Here is a 20,909-nt window from a genome sequence, read left to right as displayed (position 1 = left end):
GTAGCCTGGCACTGTGCCAACACTGCCCCCTGGTTTGTTAGCATGTAGCCTGGAGTGCCCGTCACTGACCCTTGGTTTCCCCCCCACCCCTCACTTACCTGCGCACTGGCACATACTCTACAGCTCTAGAGTGGCCATCCTCCTAACAAGACATCCCACAGACACATACACACACACCCAACCCAGCCTAAAACCCCAAACAGCAAGCAATGCAGGTGTTGAAGCACATTGGCTAGGAAAAACTCCAGAGAAAGGCCAAAACCTAGGAAGAAACCTAGAGAGGAACCAGGCTATGGGGGGTGGCCAGTCCTCTTCTGGCTGTGCAGGGTGCAGATTATAACAGAACATGGCCAAGATGCTCAAATGTTCATAAATGACCAGCATGGTCAAATAATAGGTCTGGGACAGGTAGCACATCCGGTGAACAGGTCAGGATGCCATAGCCGCAGGCAGAACAGTTGAAACTGGAGCTGCAGCACGGCCAGGGGACAGCAGGTAGTCCTGAGGCATGGTCCTCGGGCTCAGGTCCTGAGAGAGAGAGAGAGAGAGAGAGAGAGAGAGAGAGAAGAGAGAGAAGAGAGAGAAGAGAGAGAAGAGAGAGAGAAGAGAGAGAGAAGAAGAGAGAGAGAGAGAGAGAGAGAGAGAGAGAGAGAGAGAGAGAGAGAGAGAGAGAGAGAGAGAGAGAGAGAGAGAGAGAGTGAGAGAGAGAGAGAGAGAGAGAGAGAGAGAGAGAGAGAGAGAGAGAGAGAGAGAGAGAGAGAGAGTACTTAAATTCACACAGGACACCAGATAAGACAGGAGAAGTACTCCAGATATAACAAACTGACCCTAGCCCCCCAACACATAAACTACTGCAGCATAAATACTGGAGGCTGAGACAGGAGGGGTCAGGAGACACTGTGGCCCCATCCGATGATACCCCCGGACAGGGCCAAACAGGAAGGATATAACCCCACCCACTTTGACAAAGCACAGCCCCTACACCACTAGAGGGATATCTTCAACCACCGACTTACCATCCTGAGACAAGGCCGAGTATAGCCCACAAAGATCTCCGCCACGGCACAACCCAAGGGGGGACGCCAACCCAGACAGGAAGATCACATCAGTGACTCAACCCACTCAAGTGACGCACCCCTCCTAGGGATGGCATGAAAGAGCACCAGTAATCCAGTGACTCAGCCCCTGTAATAGGGTTAGAGGCAGAGAATCCCAGTGGAAAGAGGGGAACCGGCCAGGAAGGGACAGAACCCTCTGAGTGATCCAGGACTCTGGACCAAGACTGGCCCTCCCTAAGGCTTACACGGAACCCAAACCGGCTGCGCGCGTGTGCCATCGTGCATACATTTATTTTGTCCCCTCACACCAAACGCGATCACGGCACACAGGTTAAAATATCAAAACAAACTCTAAACCAATTACACTAATTTGGGGACAGGTCGAAAAGCATTAAACATTTATGGCAATTTATCTAGTTAGCTTGCACTTGCTAGCTAATTTATCCTATTTAGCTAGCTTGCTGTTGCTAGCTAATTGGTCCTGGGATATAAACATTAGGTTGTTATTTTACCTGAAATGTACAAGGTCCTCTACTCCGACAAATAATCCACACATAAAACAGTCAACCAAATTGTTTCTAGTCATCTCTCCTCCTTCCAGGCTTTTTCATCTTTGAACTTATATGGTGATTGGCATCTACACTTTCATAGTATTACCATGACAACCAGCAACACAGTTCATCTTTTCAATCACGTGGGTATAACCAATGAGGAGATTGCACGTGGGTACCTGCTTCTATAAACCAATGAGGAGATGGGAGAGGCAGGACTGCGTCAGAAATATAAATTTTAGCCCTTGGCAATGCATTAACATTGTGTGATGTTCTAAAGAAATGAGAATTGAAGATGACAGACATAGTTCTCATTGTCACACGCGCACTCTCTCACGTAGGTAGGGAGTCAAATCAAATCAAATTGTATTTGTCACATGCTTCGTAAACAACAGGTGTGGACTAACAGTGAAATGCTTACTTACGGGCCCTTCCTAACAATGCAGAATGAAAGAAAATAGAGAAATAATAGAAAAGTAAAAACACGTAATAATAGATACACAACGAGTAACGATAACCTGGTTATATACACTGGGTACCAGTACATAGTCGATGTGCAGGGGTACGAGGTAATTGAGGCAGATATGTACATAGAACTAGGAATAAAGGGACAGATAAACAATAACAGCAGCGTATGTGATGAGTCAAAAAGGTTCTATGCAGATAGTCTGGGTAGCTATTTAGTTAACTGTTTAACTAGCTATTTAGCAGTCTTATTGCCTGAGGGTAGAAGCTATCTATTCAGGCTCATCTTGGTTCCAGACTTGGTGCATCAGTAATGCTTGCCGTCTGGTAGCAGAGAGAACAGTTTATGACTTGGGTGGCTGGAGTCTTTGACAATTAGTGATTTACTCCATTTCGGCCCCGTCGATGTGAATGGGGGCGTGCTCGGCCGTCCTTTCCCTGTAGTCCATGATCAGCTCCTTTGTCATGCTGACATTAAGAGAGAGGTTGTTGTCCTGGCACCACACTGCCAGGTCTCTGACCTCCCTATAGGCTGTCTCATTGTCGTCGTCGATCAGACCTACCACTGTCGTGTCGTCTACAAACTTAATGATGATGTTGGTTCGTCTGCTATATTTAGAGCTGTCTGAGGCTGTGTGATAACAGACAGAATTCTCCTTTCCATAATAATTACATTTGTCAGGTGACAATGGCCTTATTTTGTCTATATTCAGACATATTTCACACCTTTAACATTAACCTGATTTAGCTTAGGTTATTAATGCACAATAAGTCACAGCACTGATACAATAGGACTGTGTGTGTGTGTGCATGCACAATATGTGTGCCAGTCTACCTACCTAGTGTGTGCATGTCTCTCTTTCTTTCCACAAAATAAATCTTTGTCAACGAACATTTGGGCAGTCTTAGCTCTAAAAACAAAATAACTATCAAACACCCACACCCTACTTTCCCTCCGCAAATCAGTCCAATTAACATCTACAGATCTTAATCAATTCCCAGTTGATGCCAATACCCCACAGCCTCATTGCATTCGCCTGCATGGACTGGCACCTCCAACCAGCCAGCATGTATCTGTGCCTCTGCAAGCCTGCATGGGTTACCAGATGCACCTGGGTGGTTCTGATTTCTTTCTCGTTTTATCTCTTTCGGTGTTGCTTGCTCCGTTTGATTTCTTCCCGTCGTGAACCTTCCTATGGTGAAAGAACAGCACTATGTCACTGGCAGCTTGAGTTGGTTGGTGATGGGTCACGCCCACAGAAGCTTTGAGTAACACTTGGACACGACTCCTTGGCCCTTTCTGTTGCTGTTTGTTGTCTTGTTTCTCCCACCTGGATGATAGATGAAATTCAATTGTTTTAATTGCAGCAGTTGAAGGAAGATATACTGGTTACGGCTTACAACCGCAGTACAGTCTAGGCTTTAGATGCCTGGCAGGCAGGGTGTCTCCCTTTTTTCCCCTTTAGCTGGGCTGCACTCTAGGAGCTGAGCTGCACCCTGGGAGCTGTAGTTTGCTGTGGATAATGCATGCCAAGCTTTTGATATATACCCACCGACCACCATCGCATGAACCACCTGCAAACGAGCCCGAGTCCAATTTGTGCCTGTTGTCACGATATATGAAGATACTGACCTTTAAAAAACAAACATCTTGCCCTTTTTTCCCCTTGCCCTCCTTCCTACATTTTTCAATGGAAGGTAAGGGACTGAGGATCTGTCAGACCTGATTGATGGTTATCACATATATGTGTTTGTGTGTCTATTTTTCTCCGTCTCTGTGTCTCTCTGCGTGTTTATATGTCTCACTCACTGTTGTTTTTCTTTTTCTACGTGAGCGTTTGCCATGTACTGCAATGTATGTACAGTGTGTGTGGCGTCGAGAGCATGTATGTGATATGTGATAATGTCTGTGAGGCATGCTGAAAAGGAAACGGTACTGTTGTACCACCCTGCTCTCACTGTACATACAGGTACCCTGCTCCCTACAGTCTTCAATGTCCAAGCGTCAGATGACAACTGAGCAGGTCTTCTACTGAGCAGGTCTTCACCTCAGTGACCACAGAGGCTCGTGACATCACTGTCCTCTATTTTCCTCCGACAGTACAATGGCTCCTGGTTGATTGACGCTGGGCGTGGTTTGTTCTAGATTAGTTGTCACGTCCTAATGTCTGTCCCTCTCCCTCTTCTGTTTCAGCATGCAAAAGTTTACTCAACAAGAAGTCGGATGGTGGAGTGAAGGTAAGGGTTCTGAGCTGTATGGAAGCTCTGTGCCTCATCTCTTTTTCTCTTCTTCTGTCTTTTGAGTGCTCTCTCGCTCTCTCTCTCTCTCTCTTCTGCTCTTGCTATATCTCTATTTTCCTGAGAAGTGCGTTGGCATTAGGAGACAGATTTCCAGTGTATGCCGTGGGAATGGAGAGACGTTTTGGTCTCCCCTTCCACAAGACGTCTTACTTCTTAAGACGTCTCACAACTCAGTGTCTGTAATGTTTATAAAATGACAGGCAGTTGAAATATCGCTTGCTGGGGGGAGGGGGGGTATTATAGGTTATTATAGATAAATATTACTTCACTGTCCATATCAGCTGTCCAGATTGTGTAAATGGTATATAATCTACACCCATAGTAATTGATAGTAAAGTTATGATTTTCAGTTTGGACGTGTGTGAGTGTGTATCTTTGTGTGTGCAGACAGCTAGCACAGAAAGACAAGTAGGACAATTTTTTTTCACCAGCAAAACCTCTCCTCTGATCCTAAGTGATCCGAGTGATCCGCATGCTGAAAGATCATTGGTTTTCAACACGGAGTCAGTGCATGCAGTGAAGTGCCATGATCGACAAAGGCCAAACAATAACCAGGTCTAAAGCAACACAACCCGCCTTAACGTTAAAAAGAAAAGCTGCACATTCTAGTAGCTCCGACGCAATCATTTATTTACCAACGTTCCGAGAGCCAAGCCGTCTTCATCAGGGTGTCATGTCAAACACTGCAGGTCACAAGTATATATAGGTTTCCATTGGACACACGCAGGTGTTTGTAATCTGTGGCATGATATCATTGGTCATGATCATGAATTTGTTGAATATGACTTAACGGATCCATATTGCTTTACAGCTATGTCATTTTATTTTATTGGTAGAAAGCAACTCCCTCTATGTTTCCCGTTTGTCCTTCTTCAAGCTCCTGTGGATGTGTTTTTCTCTGTGGGATCTAACTGGCAGCTTCATTTTTTCCCCCTCTATTTTTATTGGTTCATTTTTCCCTATGATGCCCTGTTTTTCCCCTCCTCTCTGTTGCAATCTGTTCAGAAAAGGAAGTCCAGCTCCAGTGTTTGTTTGATGGTGAGATCTGCTTTGTCTTTCTCTATCTCCTTCTCTCTTTTGTTCCCTCTCTCTCTTTCTCTCTCGGTTGAGATGCTCGAGGGTCTGTGGCAGTTTGTCTTGTTGGAATTCCATTGGCTCTCTCAACTCCATCCAACATCTCCAGCATTCCCACCACCATAACCATTTCCCTTCCACAGAACCAGTATCTACAGTACATGGGCTAACACACGCATACATGCGCAAACAGACACGCAAACAAATGCACACACGCAAAAAAACACACACCAGCCCGTTCCTGCATCTGCATTTCCCCTCAATGCTCTCCCCAGCAGCCAGGCCAAGCCTACCTGTCTATGGATTCACTAGCCTACTGTCTCCCCTCCCAGAGTAGGCCCTTCATCTCTCACATTGGCTTACAGCTCCAGGGTTGCCCAGAAAGAAGCTGTAGGTCAGTATCAAGCCAGAAACTCAAACCCCAAACCATAGCCACGGTCTCTCCTTCACAACCCTCCAAAGAGCCGGGAAAAAAGAACTGTAGCAGAAAGTAAATAGCATAGATAGAGGTCAGTGGTTTTTTTTTTTTGATGCAGGAAAAAACCTACGGAACATTTGTCTGTATAGGAGAGAGAACATTTGTCTGTATAGGAGAGAGAACATTTGTCTGTATAAGAAGAGACACACAAGTGACCCCCCCCCCCCATTCCACTTTCCAGAGACGCACTGATTACCATGGCAATGGTAGTGTATCCCATGGCAGCAGACTTGGCCTAGCAACAGGAATAGGGTGCATTTGTGCCATTGTAAATATCTATATTTTCTGTTTCTTTATTTTTCAAGTTTTGGAGGATTTATTGAACCCTCATGTTTTTTTCCCCTTTAAGAGAAACTTTCTCTTTTTTCCCACTTTTATTTTTTCTGTCTTGGTTGCCTACAAAATCATATTTAGCAGCAACAACCCAGTAGTGACCGATACATCTTTTGGGGAATGTCACAGGACAGAGAATGTCACAGGGTAAAGAACACTCTGAAATGGTCATCCAATCCCAGCCTCTCTGTAGTGACCAACAGGACAGGAGTAGTCAAATCCGCATTACTGCTGGCTTTATTTACTCCCTGGCAGTTGATTGACCAGTGTTACTGATTGACCAGAGATTCCAATCACCTGGTGTCCCAGGTCTGAATTACTCCGTGATTAGAGGGGAATGATAGAAACCAGCAGTACTGCAGACCTTGAGGCCGGAATTGAGTAAGGATGGGGCATAAGAGATGTGGAGTGCTTGCATGTGCAGTCACCTACACTAAATATACAGAAGTATGTGGACACCCCTTCAAATGAGTGGATTCAGCCATACCCGTTGCTGACAGGTGTATAAAATAGATAACACAGCCTTGTAATCTACATAGACAGACATTGGCAGTAATGTCCTCACTGAAGAGCTCAGTGACTTTCAACGTGGCACCGTCATAGGATGCCACCTTTCCAACAAGTCAGTTCATCAAATTTCAGCCCTGCTAGAGCTGGTCAACAGTAAGTGCTGTTATTGTGAAGTGGAAACATCTAGGAGCAACGACGTCTCACCCGTGAAGTGGTAGGCCACACACGCTCACGGAACGGGACCACCAAGTGCTTAAGCGCGTAAAAATCGTCTGTCCTCAGTTGCAAATCTCACTACCAAGTTCAAAACTGCATCGGGAAGCAATGTCAGCACAATAACTGTTCATCGGAAGCTTCATGAAATAGGTTTCCATGGCCGAGCAGCCATACACAAGCCTAAGATCAACAATGTACAATGCCAAACGTTGGCTGAGGTGGTGTAAAGCCCGCCGCTGTTAGACTCTGGAGCAGTGAGGATTCATGCTTCACCATCTGGCCGTCTGACGGACGAATCTGGGTTTGTCGGATGCCAAGAAAACGTTACCTGCCCCAATGCATAGTGCCAACTGTAAAGTTTGGTGGAGGAGGAATAATGGCCTGGGGCTGTTTTTCATGGTTAGGGCTAGGCCCCTTAGTTCCAGTGAAGGGAAATCTTAACGCTACAGCATACAATGACATTCTAGACGATTCTGTGCTTCCAATTTTGTGGCAACAGTTTGGGGAAGGCCCTTTCCTGTTTCAGCATGACAATGCCCCCGTGCACAAAGCGAGGTCCATACAGAAATGGTTTGTTGAGATCGGTGTGCAAGAACTTGACTGGCCTGCACAGAGCCCTGACCTCAACCCCATCGAAGACCTTAGGAATTAATTGGAACGCTGACTGCGAGCCAGTCCTAATTGCCCAACATCAGTGCCCGACCTCACTAATGCTCTTGTGGCTGAATCTAAGCAAGTCCCCGCAGCAATGTTCCAACATCTAGTGGAAAGCCTTTCCAGAAGAGTGGAGGCTGTTATTGCAACAAAGGGGGGGACCAACTCCATATTAACGCCCATGATTTTGAAATGAGATGTTCGACGAGCAGGTGTCCACATACTTTTGGCCATGTAGTGTACCTCACATTGGCTGCATGTACACAGGCAGCCAAATTTTGATCATGTTTTACTAATTGGTCTTTTGACCAATCAGATCAGCACTGAAAAATATCTTATGTGAAAAGATCTGATGTGATTGGGCAGAATACCAGTGAGTGGAAAAAATAACAGAATTGGGCTGCCTGTGTAGACGTAGCCATAGAGCCTCATTGGGGCCCACTGTAAGGATTCATCCCACAGCCTGGACCCCTCTTCTCTGGCCATCCTGCACCACCTCACCCACCCCAGCACTATCTCAAGCCCCATGCTTACCACCACTGCACACTCCCCACAACACCATACACACTCTATGAAAAGATCTGCTATGTAGAGTAGCTGTCATTTGTGGTTTAAATGAGTTTTTCAGTCTAATTGTAAAATGATGCATATAAGTTATATTCTTCAAGAATCAATGGGTAAACATCATTAATTTCTAAGTTAAAAAAATGGATGTAGCAATTAAGGATTCTAGCTCTAAGAGATGACGCCGTCTTAACGACGACAGCTCGTGTTCTCTTTGATGTAAAGATTCCGATGTTAGAAATATACAGTAGGCTACACAGTATTATAGTCTTATCAGAGTCAGGTTCTCTACCCCAGAGTTGGAACGGCTCAACTAGACACGGAAGCTTTGCTTGTATTACTCTTGGGATGGAATGAGTGTTTAACATGCTCTCTTCAAACCTATTGTGGGTCCATTAAAACCATAAGAATGTCCATATTGCTTAGAACAATAATACTACAATCAAATGTGCCCACCATCACAACCATCTCATCCCCTTTCATGGGTAGTTGTGATTATTTAGCCGGTAGTTTCTGTTATAAGAGAAGGAGAGGAGTGGCAGCACCGGACTAATGTCTGACGCGTGTACTGTAGGTTCAGTTTCTGGGGAAGGTGAGCATTGAGCTGGGCCTTGTTCAGTATCGGTGTGAGCACGTCAGAGACGGTGTCAGAAGGCTACTCTGTCTGGGACATTTTATCACCAGTAAAGTACTCCGGTACCAGCTGAAACCTCAACAGCATATTGCTCTTAACCTTTTATTGACAGATCCTACTTTTCAACACCTCTCATGAATTCATCTGTAAAGACTCTCTGTTAAAGGGACAGTTGCGATTTTAGTTGCATTCTTATTTGCCTTGAAGATATTCTAGGGCCTAGTGCTCTTTATTGACACAACAGTCAGGCTGTGGGGTTGTTGGCGAGAGGCTTTCTTCTCCATGCAACTTACTTTTCATTGTCTTACTCAGGAAATCGTCCAGATACATACATGCCTAAACCTTTTGGGAGAATCAACAACCTTCTCATCAAGGCCTTTCACTGCATGCGCAGACTCAGACAACTAGGCGCCGCTAGTCACTTATTCTTCATTCCTTAACCAGATTCTGTAGCCATCTGATATTGGCTGTCTGGGTTGACTCTTTGTGGTCCATAGATGTTAAGTGCTTGTTCTGATCTGATTCCACAAGGTGGTGCAGACTGTGTTCCATGCTGTCCCCGGGGACAGTGGTTTCTTTACCCTAGCAGGTACCAATCAATGTTGAGATTGAAGTGCTGGGTCCTGTCTGCTTCTACTCTCAAAGTCGTTAAGAGATTTTTACAATGTGTTCGATATTCCTGTGTATTTAGAAATGTTACTACCGTGTGCAATATCTGCAAAGATTGTAGACTGTAATGCAACAAGAGAAATCACACTCAAGAGGTAGACACAGACTCAAAACCACTTCAAACACCCAATTGGAGACCTCCACACAGGCATTTCCGAAATGAAAGAAAATCGCTAAATTAATTTAGCGTGTCAAGAATGTTAATTTGCTCGCACAGAAGTGTCAATGTCTTCAGAGCGCGTCTTTCTGCACCTACAAATTCCTTTTGACTTTCAAAAGAGGCAGTCATTTTATGTATCAAAGGGAAAACACTGCTGCTGAATTAAAGCAAGTGCGTAGTGCATACTGTACAGACAACAATTGTCCCTGGAAAAACACCACCCGGACACATTGGCAGGCACACTGCAGGCGTAAGTCTCTGCAGACAACATTGTTTACTGTAGCCTGAAGAAGATATCTCTTCCATGACACACACTCACCGACCTGCACCTCAGCCTCGTAGACTGGGGCTGAACAGTCCCATGGGTCTGCCTACATATATACATACAGTATACTCTGTAGAAGTCATTTTGTGTTGTTGTTTTTTTTGCCCCAGCCGCAGACAAACAACAGTAAAAACAGTGTAGTGAGCAGTACCAGCAGCACCAAAGACAGCAGCATATCATCTTCAGCACCAATGGTATCTCATCTATACTTGCTTTCTCTCATTGTTGCTTTACTCCCCCTGTTCCGTTGGATTAGTCCCTAAGTTTGTGTTCAGTTCTTGCTTTTTGCCATCTGTTTGTCTCATCCCCTCTTTATTGACTCTCCCTTTTCTTTCTCCCTCCGTTCCTTCCACCCTCTCCTCTTCACCTCCATTTTGAAAAAAAAGTGTGATGTTGACGATGGTTTTGATGGTTTTTAAACCGAACAACTGGTTTGTGCCTGTGACCCTCTCTCACTAGGCTCCTGTTATACCCAATCCTACTTTCTTGTCAAACACAGACATGTATGACAATGCACAACAAAACATACACAGATAATGGTATTTTAGAATATATCCACAATTTGTATTTGTATTTGTCCCGTGATAATGCTGGGGATTTGATACGCTACACATTTACAGGACGCTAGCTCAATAACCGAGGTGTGTCAAAATATATATTTTTTAACTTGATACCAAATTCAAAACAAGGAAATTCAAAAGCTCATTAAAACCATGGGTAAAACAGGATCCAGAAATGTCAGGAAACAGAGATATCCCAATTGTATGGAATATGCAGTCCCTCTATCTACACGTATCTCCTTGTGAACCCTTCCCCCGGGGCACACCCACACAACATTTCAATAATACAACTCATCTATAGTGACATTCCAGTCCTGTCTCTGCCCCTCTACTCTGTTAACAGAACATATACAGGGGAAGCACAGAACTGTGGTGAAAAAGCCTAGAGGCATGTATAGTGGTGTCTGTCAGACAAACTACTGAGCTCCAGTGACCGGAGAGAGACTTGAAACCTGTAGGAGGGAGAGAATCTTAGCCAGGGTGTTTGGCAAGAATTGTGGAATGTCAATCAGGGCTCTACACTGACACATCAACCCAGCAGGGCCCTACACTGACGTTTTTAACAATGAGCACGTGTTTGCCTAAGTTGAAAAATGTAGGCACACACAAAGACATTTAGGAGCACAATGCTAAATATTTGAGGTGAGAAGGCTAAAATCATTCATTTTTCTAGGCGCACTGCTGTTCCTAAATTCACATTCCAGGTCGCATATACAAGTAACATGGTCGCACTCTAGAGCCCTGCCCAGGCTAAGAGAAACCCTTTTCTAACAGAGCCAAATCACTCTAGAGCCCCGCCCAGGCTAAGAGAAACCCTTTTCTATCAGAGCCAAATCACTCTAGAGCCCTGCCCAGGCTAAGAGAAACCCTTTTCTAACAGAGCCAAACCACTCTAGAGCCCTGCCCAGGCTAAGAGAAACCCTTTTCTATCAGAGCCAAATCACTCTAGAGCCCCGCCCAGGCTAAGAGAAACCCCTTTCTATCAGAGCCAGATCACTCTAGAGCCCTGCTCAGGCTAAGAGAAACCCTTTTCTAACAGAGCCAAATCACTCTAGAGCCCTGCCCAGGCTAAGAGAAACCCTTTTCTAACAGAGCCAAACCACTCTAGAGCCCTGCCCAGGCTAAGAGAAACCCTTTTCTATCAGAGCCAAATCACTCTAGAGCCCTGCCCAGGCTAAGAGAAACCCTTTTCTAACAGAGCCAAATCACTCTAGAGCCCTGCCCAGGCTAAGAGAAACCCTTTTCTAACAGAGCCAAACCACTCTAGAGCCCTGCCCAGGCTAAGAGAAACCCTTTTCTATCAGAGCCAAATCACTCTAGAGCCCTGCCCAGGCTAAGAGAAACCCTTTTCTAACAGAGCCAAATCACTCTAGAGCCCCGCCCAGGCTAAGAGAAACCCTTTTCTAACAGAGCCAAATCACTCTAGAGCCCCGCCCAGGCTAAGAGAAACCCTTTTCTATCAGAGCCAAATCACTCTAGAGCCCCGCCCAGGCTAAGAGAAACCCTTTTCTATCAGAGCCAGATCACTCTAGAGCCCTGCTCAGGCTAAGAGAAACCCTTTTCTAACAGAGCCAAATCACTCTAGAGCCCTGCCCAGGCTAAGAGAAACCCTTTTCTAACAGAGCCAAATCACTCTAGAGCCCTGCCCAGGCTAAGAGAAACCCTTTTCTATCAGAGCCAAATCACTCTAGAGCCCCGCCCAGGCTAAGAGAAACCCTTTTCTAACAGAGCCAAATCACTCTAGAGCCCTGCCCAGGCTAAGAGAAACCCTTTTCTATCAGAGCCAAATCACTCTAGAGCCCTGCCCAGGCTAAGAGAAACCCTTTTCTATCAGAGCCAAATCACTCTAGAGCCCCGCCCAGGCTAAGAGAAACCCTTTTCTAACAGAGCCAAATCACTCTAGAGCCCTGCCCAGGCTAAGAGAAACCCTTTTCTATCAGAGCCAAATCACTCTAGAGCCCTGCCCAGGCTAAGAGAAACCCTTTTCTATCGGAGCCAAATCAGAGGACCACCTCCATCAAAATGATTGGGAAGTTTCTTACTCTTCTCCAGTAGGGCTACCGGTAAGCTATTTGCTGTTGTTGTGGATTCATTGGCGGATGTGGTCAGTGTTAAAGGATGGTTTGTCTCTCTGCGTCACCGCTCAGTTGATCTGTCAGTCATCCCAAGACAGTGCTGTCTATGCTATATCAGCCTCCAAGCTTGTTCTGAACAGCTACGATGCATAAATGTCCCGAAGGGCAGAATGTCAGGCTCTGTGGTACCATTTAAAGGGACAGTGCAACATTTTGGAGACTAAGCCCTTCTTTCTACTAACCCAGAGATTAACTCATGGATACCATTTGTATGTCTCTGCATGACTTAATTGCCAAAATGTCGCACTATCCCTTTAAGCTAATGCCTCGTTATCTGAGGGACTGCATCTTCATGTGTAGGTGGTTTTGTTGAGATTGAGTCTGTAGTCCAGTGTCCTGTGGGAAGGTTCAGGGGTGTGCTATGTGGGAGTGCATTGGGGGTGTCTGTGATGCAGTATTGTAAGCTATTAGGCGCTTTTGCGATGAGTGTTTCCATGGTGACTGACTGTGACGGGATGGTCTAGGTTGGAGGAGGGGGGGCTGCTGATCCAATCTCCTAGCCAGTCAATCCCCTCATCCTCAATTCAGACTTTGTAGCCTTTTCTGTCTGTGTGTGTGTCCCCTCTGTTTCTTTACGTTGTAGAGACCCCCTTCTACGGTCTGATAGCGCCAATGATAAGTGACATAGTCCATAGCTCCTTCCTCTAGTGAAATGGGGTAGTTTGTAGTATGGTCTACTTCTCAAAACCCCATCCTGTCTCGTTGCCCCCCATGACGGAGCCCCTCTGCTGCCTCTGTGCTGTGGCGTGTGTGCTTGGCGCTGTGTGTGTGTGTTTACATGCATCGGGCGTGTGGACTGTGTGTATCCCACACGCCCTGGGCCTTCCCTGGTGGTCGCCGCATGTTAAACTCTCTCCTGCTTCCCCTAGGAACCACAGACCACTGTCGTGCACAACCCAGCTGACGGCACCAAGGTAAGCCACTACTGCACCTCTCTAATCCCATAGCCGCTATAGGCTAATACTAATACTAATGCTAAAATACCTTAGCGTGGTTACTAAGGTACCTCAGAGTGGCTGGAGCTCTACTAAGATACCTTAGAGTGGCTGGAGCTCTACTAAGATACCTTAGAGTGGCTGGATCTCTACTAAGATACCTTAGAGTGGCTGGAGCTCTACTAAGATACCTTAGAGTGGCTGGATCTCTACTAAGATACCTTAGAGTGGCTGGAGCTCTACTAAGATACCTTAGAGTGGCTGGAGCTCTACTAAGATACCTTAGAGTGGCTGGAGCTCTACTAAGATACCTTAGAGTGGCTGGAGCTCTACTAAGATACCTTAGAGTGGCTGGAGCTCTACTAAGATACCTTAGAGTGGCTGGAGCTCTACTAAGATACCTTAGAGCGACGCTGACGCCATGAACGCTTAACCACTCCACGTCTACTGACAGTCACACTAACTTAGTCGCACTAACCCTCAAAACACACAAGCCGCAACTGCTGCAACAGTCCCTCCCTCGCCCAAACCACACTGGCTCAGCCACCAAAAAAGTCACATACACACCGAAAAAGTGACCCTTAACACACAGTTTGTACACCACCCTTAACACACAGTTTGTACACCACCTCACCAAAAGGCTGTGTTTGGTGTGGGTCCTCATGCGCTCACCCTCCTGTCTGCCTGGCTGGTTTGTGCAGGGTTTGTGTTCCTCCGAGCGGAGCGTCCGTCCACCTGGGAAAGGCCCCATCCAAGTCATCCCTCAGCACACAGACTAACTCTGTTTCCTCCTGTTATATCTCTGTCTCTCCTCCTCCTCCCTGTCGTCCATGTTTCTGTCCATCACTCGTCTCCCCTACAGGGCTCTACAGAGAGCTGTAACATCACAGAAGAGGAGGATGTGAAAGGTAGGAAAGGTATGCCCAACGTTCACCTACTCTGCATGTTTTCGCACGTCTTCTATCTATATATCTGTCTGCAAAAGTGTTGGTCAGAAAGACAGGGCTAGAGTTCAAGATGGGCCTCAGATCTTGGCCAGTGGATCCTCTTGAGGTAGTATATATTATACACGTGATTGAAGAAGCCATAGTTATCTGAGAAATGGGGATACATAAATGATCATTCACGTGCTCCTGTGTTGTCAATCCTTCTCCTTCATTTCTTTAGAAAGAGAATCAATTATGATCAAGGCCTGGGAAGCCTTTGATGGCCTGAGTTAACTTTCAGGCTGGTGTCTGGGCCTGTGAGCATCTGGGAAATGTACCCTATAGGAGAGGTAAACACAGATGGAAGGTGTTTGTAAATGAGTATACATTATATGGCTAGAGAGGGAATGAGGAAGCACTGCCATATTGGAGAAAAGCCTTTCCTTTAGCCTTTACAGCTGCTGTGGAGAAGTCAAAGAAGTTAGTATTCCTACAGAGTGAAAGGAAATGTCTTGCTGAGAATGAAAAATAGCACAGTAGTCTTAGCTTTTCAGACTGTGAGAGACGGAGCTGAATACTGGGTGGTCTAGCCGTGGACGTAGACTATGCTTTGTCTGAACAAATTACTAAACTAGCACATGAAGGCCTTATATGTCTTTAGATAGTCCCTAGTTTCCCTATTCTTGGTCTCACAGCTCCCCTGGGCTTAAAGAGTTGGGACTCCACCACTCTAAAACCTGTGTGTGTGTGTGTGTGTGTGTGTGTGTGTGTGTGTGTGTGTGTGTGTGTGTGTGTGTGTGTGTGTGTGTGTGTGTGTGTGATGGGTTTACAGGTGTGAAAACGTGGCCTTTTTACTGCTCGTCCAAACTGCTGTGTTTACATAACAACTTCGTCCTATTTTAACTGGTTGCTTAAACAGTGTTAACAAGTGGTGGGCGAGGGGCTGCGCTGCAGGCTTTTACAAGGGCACCCTCGTTTCAAGTCGTCAGGAGATATAGCAACAGACTCCAGGACCGACAGGCTCTCTGGCACTGACGTCATCCTGCCGACGAGCGAAAAGGCCCCACATTCTGAGAGAGGGTGACAAAATGTGCCAACACAGAGGCCTCTTTCAGGTCTTAAACACAGAGACACAGATATAGACGTGCGCACATAGACACCGGAATCGATGAAAGTCAAACGTCGTACAGTATTTCCAGAGACCTACAGAGCATTCAGAAAGTATTCACACACCGCAACTTTTTCCACATTTTGTTGTGTTACAGCCTCAATTTAAATCTGATTCCATTTAGATTTTTGGTCACTGACCTATACACAATACCCAACAATGTCAATGTCAAATGATGTTTTTTGAAGTTTTTACAAATTAACAAAAAATGAAAAGCTGAAATGTCTGAAAAGTATTCAACCCCTTTGTTATGGCAAGCCTAAATGAGTTAATGAGTAGACGTTTGCTTAACAAGTCACAGAATAAGTTGCATGAACTCACTGTGTGCAATAATAGTTTAACATGATTTTTTAATGACTACCTCATCTCTGTACCCCACACATAGAATTATCCCAAGGTCCCTCAGTCGAGCAGTGGATTTCAAAAACAGATTCAACAACAAAGACCAGGGAGATTTTCCAATTCCTTGCCAAGAAGGGCACCAATTGGTAGATGGGTAAAAAAAAAATTGCCATTGAAGATCCTTTGATCATGGTGAAGTTATTAATTACATTTTGGATGGTGTATCAATACACCCAGTCACTACAAAGATACAGGCGTCCTTCCTAACTCAGTTGCTGGAGATTAAGGACACCGCTCAGGCCAATGAGGCCAATGGTGACTTTAAAACAGTTAGAGTTTAATGGCTGTCATAGGAGAAAACTAACCTAATTGACAGCGTGAAAAGATGGAAGCGTGTGCTGAATAAAATATTCCAAAACATTCATCCTGGTTGCAACAAGGCACTAAAGTAATACTGCAAAAAATGTGGCAAAGCAATTCACTTTTTGTCCTGAATACAAAAGTGTTATATCTGAGGCAAATCCAATACAACATGTAGTGGTGGCTGCGTCATGTTACGGGTATGCTTGTAATCATTAAGGACTGGGAAGTTTTTCAGGATAAAAAATAAAAGAAATGGAGTTAAGCTCAGGCAAAATCCTAGAGGAAAACCTGGTTCAGTCTGCTTTTCACCAGACACTGGGAGATGAATTCACCTTTTAGCAGGACAATAACCTACAACACAAGGCCAAATCTACACTGGAGTTGCTTTCCAAGAGGACAGTGAATGTCCTTGAGTGGCCAAGCTAGAATTTTGACTGAAATCTGCTTGGAAATGTATGGCAAGACCTGAAAATGGTTGTTTGGCAATTATCAACAACCAATTTGACCGAGCATGAAGAAATTTGAAAAGAATAATGGGCAAGTGTTGCAAAATTCAGGTGTGAAAATCTCTTAGGGATTTACTCAGAAAGACTGTAGCTTTAATTGCTGCCAAAGGTGATTTTAACATAGGAAAGGAGCGCTTCTTTGGTTTATATACTGAACAAAAATATTAAAAAACGCAACATGTAAGGTGTTGGTCCCATGTTTCATGAGGTGAAATAAAACATCCCAGAAATTGTCCATATGCACAAAAAGCCTATTTCACTGAAATGTTGTGCAGAAATATGTTTACATCCCTGTTAGTGAGCATTTAACCTTTGCCAAGATAATCCATCCACCTGACAGGTGTGGCATATCAAGAAGCTGATTATACGGCATGATCATTATACAGGTGCACCTTGTGCTGGGGACAATAAAAGGCTAGTCTAAAATGTGTAGTTTTGTCACCGAACACAATGCCACAGGGAGTGTGGAATTGGAATGCTGACTGCATTTAATGTTAATTTCTGTGCGCCCCTGCCCAGTCATGTGAAATCCATACATTAGGGCCTAATGAATTTATTTCAATTGACTGATTTCCTTAAATTAACTGTAACTCAGTAAAATCTTTGAAATTGTTAGATGTTGTGTTTATATTTTTGTTCAGTATAGTTAATCCATGAGGTGCTCTTAGATCATGGGATAAAATACTATAGTGTACAAAGAAGTTGATGCTGGATAGTAAACTATGCCGGAACAGACTTTGTGCAAACTAACTTCCAGAAGTAATCAAAGCACACTCATGTAGTGGAAACATTTAAAAGCCTTTAATGTTTTATGGCTTATGCCTGGCGAGAATAACAAGACACAGACGTGTTGCGGCTACAACACTTTATCAGGGTGACAAAGAATAGTGGTGAACAAACGGGTGTATATCCCAGCTCTCACAGGAAGTGATTCAAATCATTACCATACCAAAAGCTTGAGGAAGGAAACACATTTAAGATACAAAGATACACAAAATAAACATGGAATAATGGAAATGAAACACAACAAAATAAGTGCAATATCATAAAAGGAAAAAACAAACTGTGTACACATGAGCTCATGTTACCAAATTTAAGAATGGAGAACAAATGTTTTTCTCCCACAGTAAACATTTTGTAAACCATATATCTCTTACAGGAAGGGTGAATAATCAATTTCCTCATTTAGACCTGGCAATACAGTGACCCTTAGTTTAAAGATCCAGAACATTTTGTGTTGAAGGTGTGTCCCCCCCCCCCTGGGGACCACTTCAATGGCCATGGCTTTCAGAGAGTTTGGGCTGCCATGTCCAACCTGTCTGTAATGTTTAGCCATATGATATTTGTTGTTAGCAGTCCTTATAGCATATGCATATTCAGACACCCTGTCCTTGAGCCTTCTCTTAGTACATCCTATGTAAAAGCGCCCACATGGCCACTCCAGTCTGTACACCACATAGGTCATTTTGCTGTTGACAAACGATTGCACTTTATAGGTTCTAGTCCACAAGGGTCCCCGAACATATTTGTTTTTACAGTGTGATGGCAGTGATTGCACTTACCACATGGGAAGTTGCCTGTGGACTTGGGGAGCTAACTTGGCTTAGTTACTAGGATGAGGTCGCTGCGCACCAACTTATCCTGTAAGAGAATGCTGAGAGTTCAGTGAACACATCACACAGAGTAGGATCACTTTCAATGATGCTCCAATTAGGTTTCATGATGTTCCTTAACCGTGGCTGCCTCTTGGTTCCGGGGGGTCCCAAAGTAAGTTGGTTTGGGGTTTATTTATATTTTTGTTCTCCATTCTTACGAACATTTGGTAACGAGCTCATGTTGTACACAGGTTTTTACTTTTATGATATTGCATTTATTTTGTGATGTTGCATTGTGTTTTTTTAAATTCTCGCCACGCATAAGCCGTAATACACTAAAGGCCTTTTCATTTTCCCACTACATGAGAGTGCTTTGATTACTTCTGGGAGTTTTTTTTGTTGTTGTTTTCTTTACCAATGTTAGAATTTTTATTCTTCTTTGACACTACAGAGTATTTTATGTAGATCATTGACAAAAAGATGACAATTAAATCCTTACTTTACTACATCCCACTTTGTAACGCAACAAAATGTGGAAAAAGTTAAGGGGTGTGAATACATTCTGAAGGCACTGCAGTTTACAGTATGTTGTAGGAGAGAAAAGAGAAGCATTGGCAGAAAGTTGGAGTGACAGATTGGAACCCTCTTGTCTCCTCCACAGTGGAGCTGTATGACAGTATGCGTCTCTGTGGCTCTCAGCAACGATGCCGTCTCAAAAAGAGTGCTGTGAAGAGCTGCGATTGGGACATAGATACGGAGTGCTGGCCAAGTGGCTATACACACTCTCCTCCGAGGAGATCGGCACAGCTGGAATGTAAAATAGGGGGTTTACGTTGTGTCAGATATTGAACATGTAACACTGTGGTGTCTTCTGATTTGTGAGGTGCGTGTATGTTTCTCTGGCTAGTTGTGATGGAGACTCACACACCCCTCCCTGTGTGTCTCTGTGTGCGGAGGTGGTGGGATATATAACGTGTGGCGGGTTTTGCTAGTGTATGGTCAGGTTGGGGGTGTACTGTTTTCTCTTGGTAAAATAGTAGAGTGTACAGAACTGTGTCTGATCCTCCTGTCTCTCTCCGGCGTGTGTGTGTTGCGGTGGGGGCAGTGTCTGCGTGCGGGTCTAGCGTGGACAGTGCAATGGTCAGCCAGTGCAGTGCCAGTGAGGAACAGACCCAGGCTCAGCCCCCTCACTGCCCACCCGCCTGTAAGTCAGCAGCAGTACCACTCCTCTCCTCTCAACTCTGACCTTTGTGTCCTTTCCCCATATGACCTCATTTATATTGTCCCCATAATATTGTTCCCCTGAAGCTGTCTGTCCCCATAATACTATCCCCCTAAGACTGTCCCCATAATACTGTTCCTCCATTAATATTAGGGTCTAGATTCAATCCGTAGTGCTGTAGTTCCGTGTTGTAGCCCGATTGACATTTAAAGGCAATGTTCCCACTTTAGCGGAGACTGCATTCACGGTAGTCCTGGGGCATGTCGGCTCAATCAGAAATAGCCTTTACATTTCAAGCACACTACAGTGCTAGAACTTCGGCAATACGGATTGTATCCAGCGGAAGACTGTCTCGAATGGGACAACACTGTACCAGGTCCCCCTCACTATCTTCAGTAGAGTTATATCAGCTGCAGGATCTTCTGTTTGTTTGTGCACATGAATATCACTTGCCCACCCCCAAAAAAATTAACAAATGATTACAATCACTAATCATTTTTATCAAAGTATTTCAGACAAATGCATACTAAGACAATATTAGTTTGGACAGTCATTAGCCAATGGCCGAGTTCGAAATCTGGCTTGCCTACTACCAATTTAAACTGCATCCTGTGTACTAATAGTACATACTATTTAGAACATACTGTTTTAGTAAAAACAAATGCAACAAATGTCAGCATACTAGGCTCATCCTAATGAATGAATAATCTAATGCACAATTGCGTAGATTCTGGCCATTTGGAAATATGTGTGAAATCCTGGCATTTAAAGCATATTTAATTTTTTTAAAATTCACATACTACAAAACTGTCTTTTTTCGCACATCCAAAATTCCTACTATTTAGAACGCAAATACAGGTATTCTGACACGGACAGTGATTTAGGGATCCAAAAAATGTAATACCAAAAATATTTCACCATTAAAAGTTTCCAGATTGCTGCTGAGTGATGGGAGTGAGTGCGACTCCTGCGTCTCAGTGTGTGACATTTTAAAATATGTGTCTCACATCTCTCCTGCTTAGCTCTGTGTCAGCTCATCAGACTGACGATACTCAGCTGTCCCATCTATCACTCAGCCTGTTCCAGTCCCTCTCAGACCTTGCCAAAAGCATGTCTCGTATCCGCATTGCTAGGACAAAAAAAGTTACCATGCTGTGCTCACTTG

The 20,909-nt window shown here is 44.6% G+C and overlaps 1 protein-coding gene and 1 long non-coding RNA gene across 24 annotated transcripts in view; one reads left to right on the top strand and one right to left on the bottom strand.

Moving 5' to 3' along the window:
• Positions 1-20,909, top strand: part of LOC118369681 (calcium/calmodulin-dependent protein kinase type II subunit gamma) — a 112,719-nt gene that overhangs the window by 82,559 nt on the left and 9,251 nt on the right. For 4 of the 23 annotated variants that reach the window (XM_052498536.1, XM_052498540.1, XM_052498544.1 and 1 more), the window contains 5 exons: positions 4,269-4,312; positions 10,103-10,186; positions 13,557-13,601; positions 14,485-14,539; positions 19,628-19,726. In XM_052498536.1, coding sequence (XP_052354496.1) covers positions 4,269-4,312; positions 10,103-10,186; positions 13,557-13,601; positions 14,485-14,539; positions 19,628-19,726 — 327 coding nt within the window. Of the gene's footprint in view, positions 1-4,268; positions 4,313-5,380; positions 5,414-10,102; positions 10,187-13,556; positions 13,602-14,484; positions 14,540-19,627; positions 19,727-20,909 lie in introns of all 23 variants that reach the window. The other 19 variants (XM_052498539.1, XM_052498543.1, XM_052498537.1 and 16 more) reach the window with 13 other exon arrangements.
• Positions 13,608-14,295, bottom strand: LOC127916506 (uncharacterized). The gene is made up of 3 exons (XR_008095084.1): positions 13,844-14,295; positions 13,784-13,813; positions 13,608-13,753 (listed from the first exon to the last, which is right to left on the bottom strand). It is a non-coding gene; the product is annotated as an uncharacterized LOC127916506 (long non-coding RNA).

Source organism: Oncorhynchus keta, chromosome 36 (assembly GCF_023373465.1).
Source record: "Oncorhynchus keta strain PuntledgeMale-10-30-2019 chromosome 36, Oket_V2, whole genome shotgun sequence".
NCBI lineage: Eukaryota > Metazoa > Chordata > Actinopteri > Salmoniformes > Salmonidae > Oncorhynchus > Oncorhynchus keta.
The sequence above is the reverse complement of the archived record's forward strand: the minus strand, read 5'-3'. Positions and strand labels throughout refer to the sequence as shown.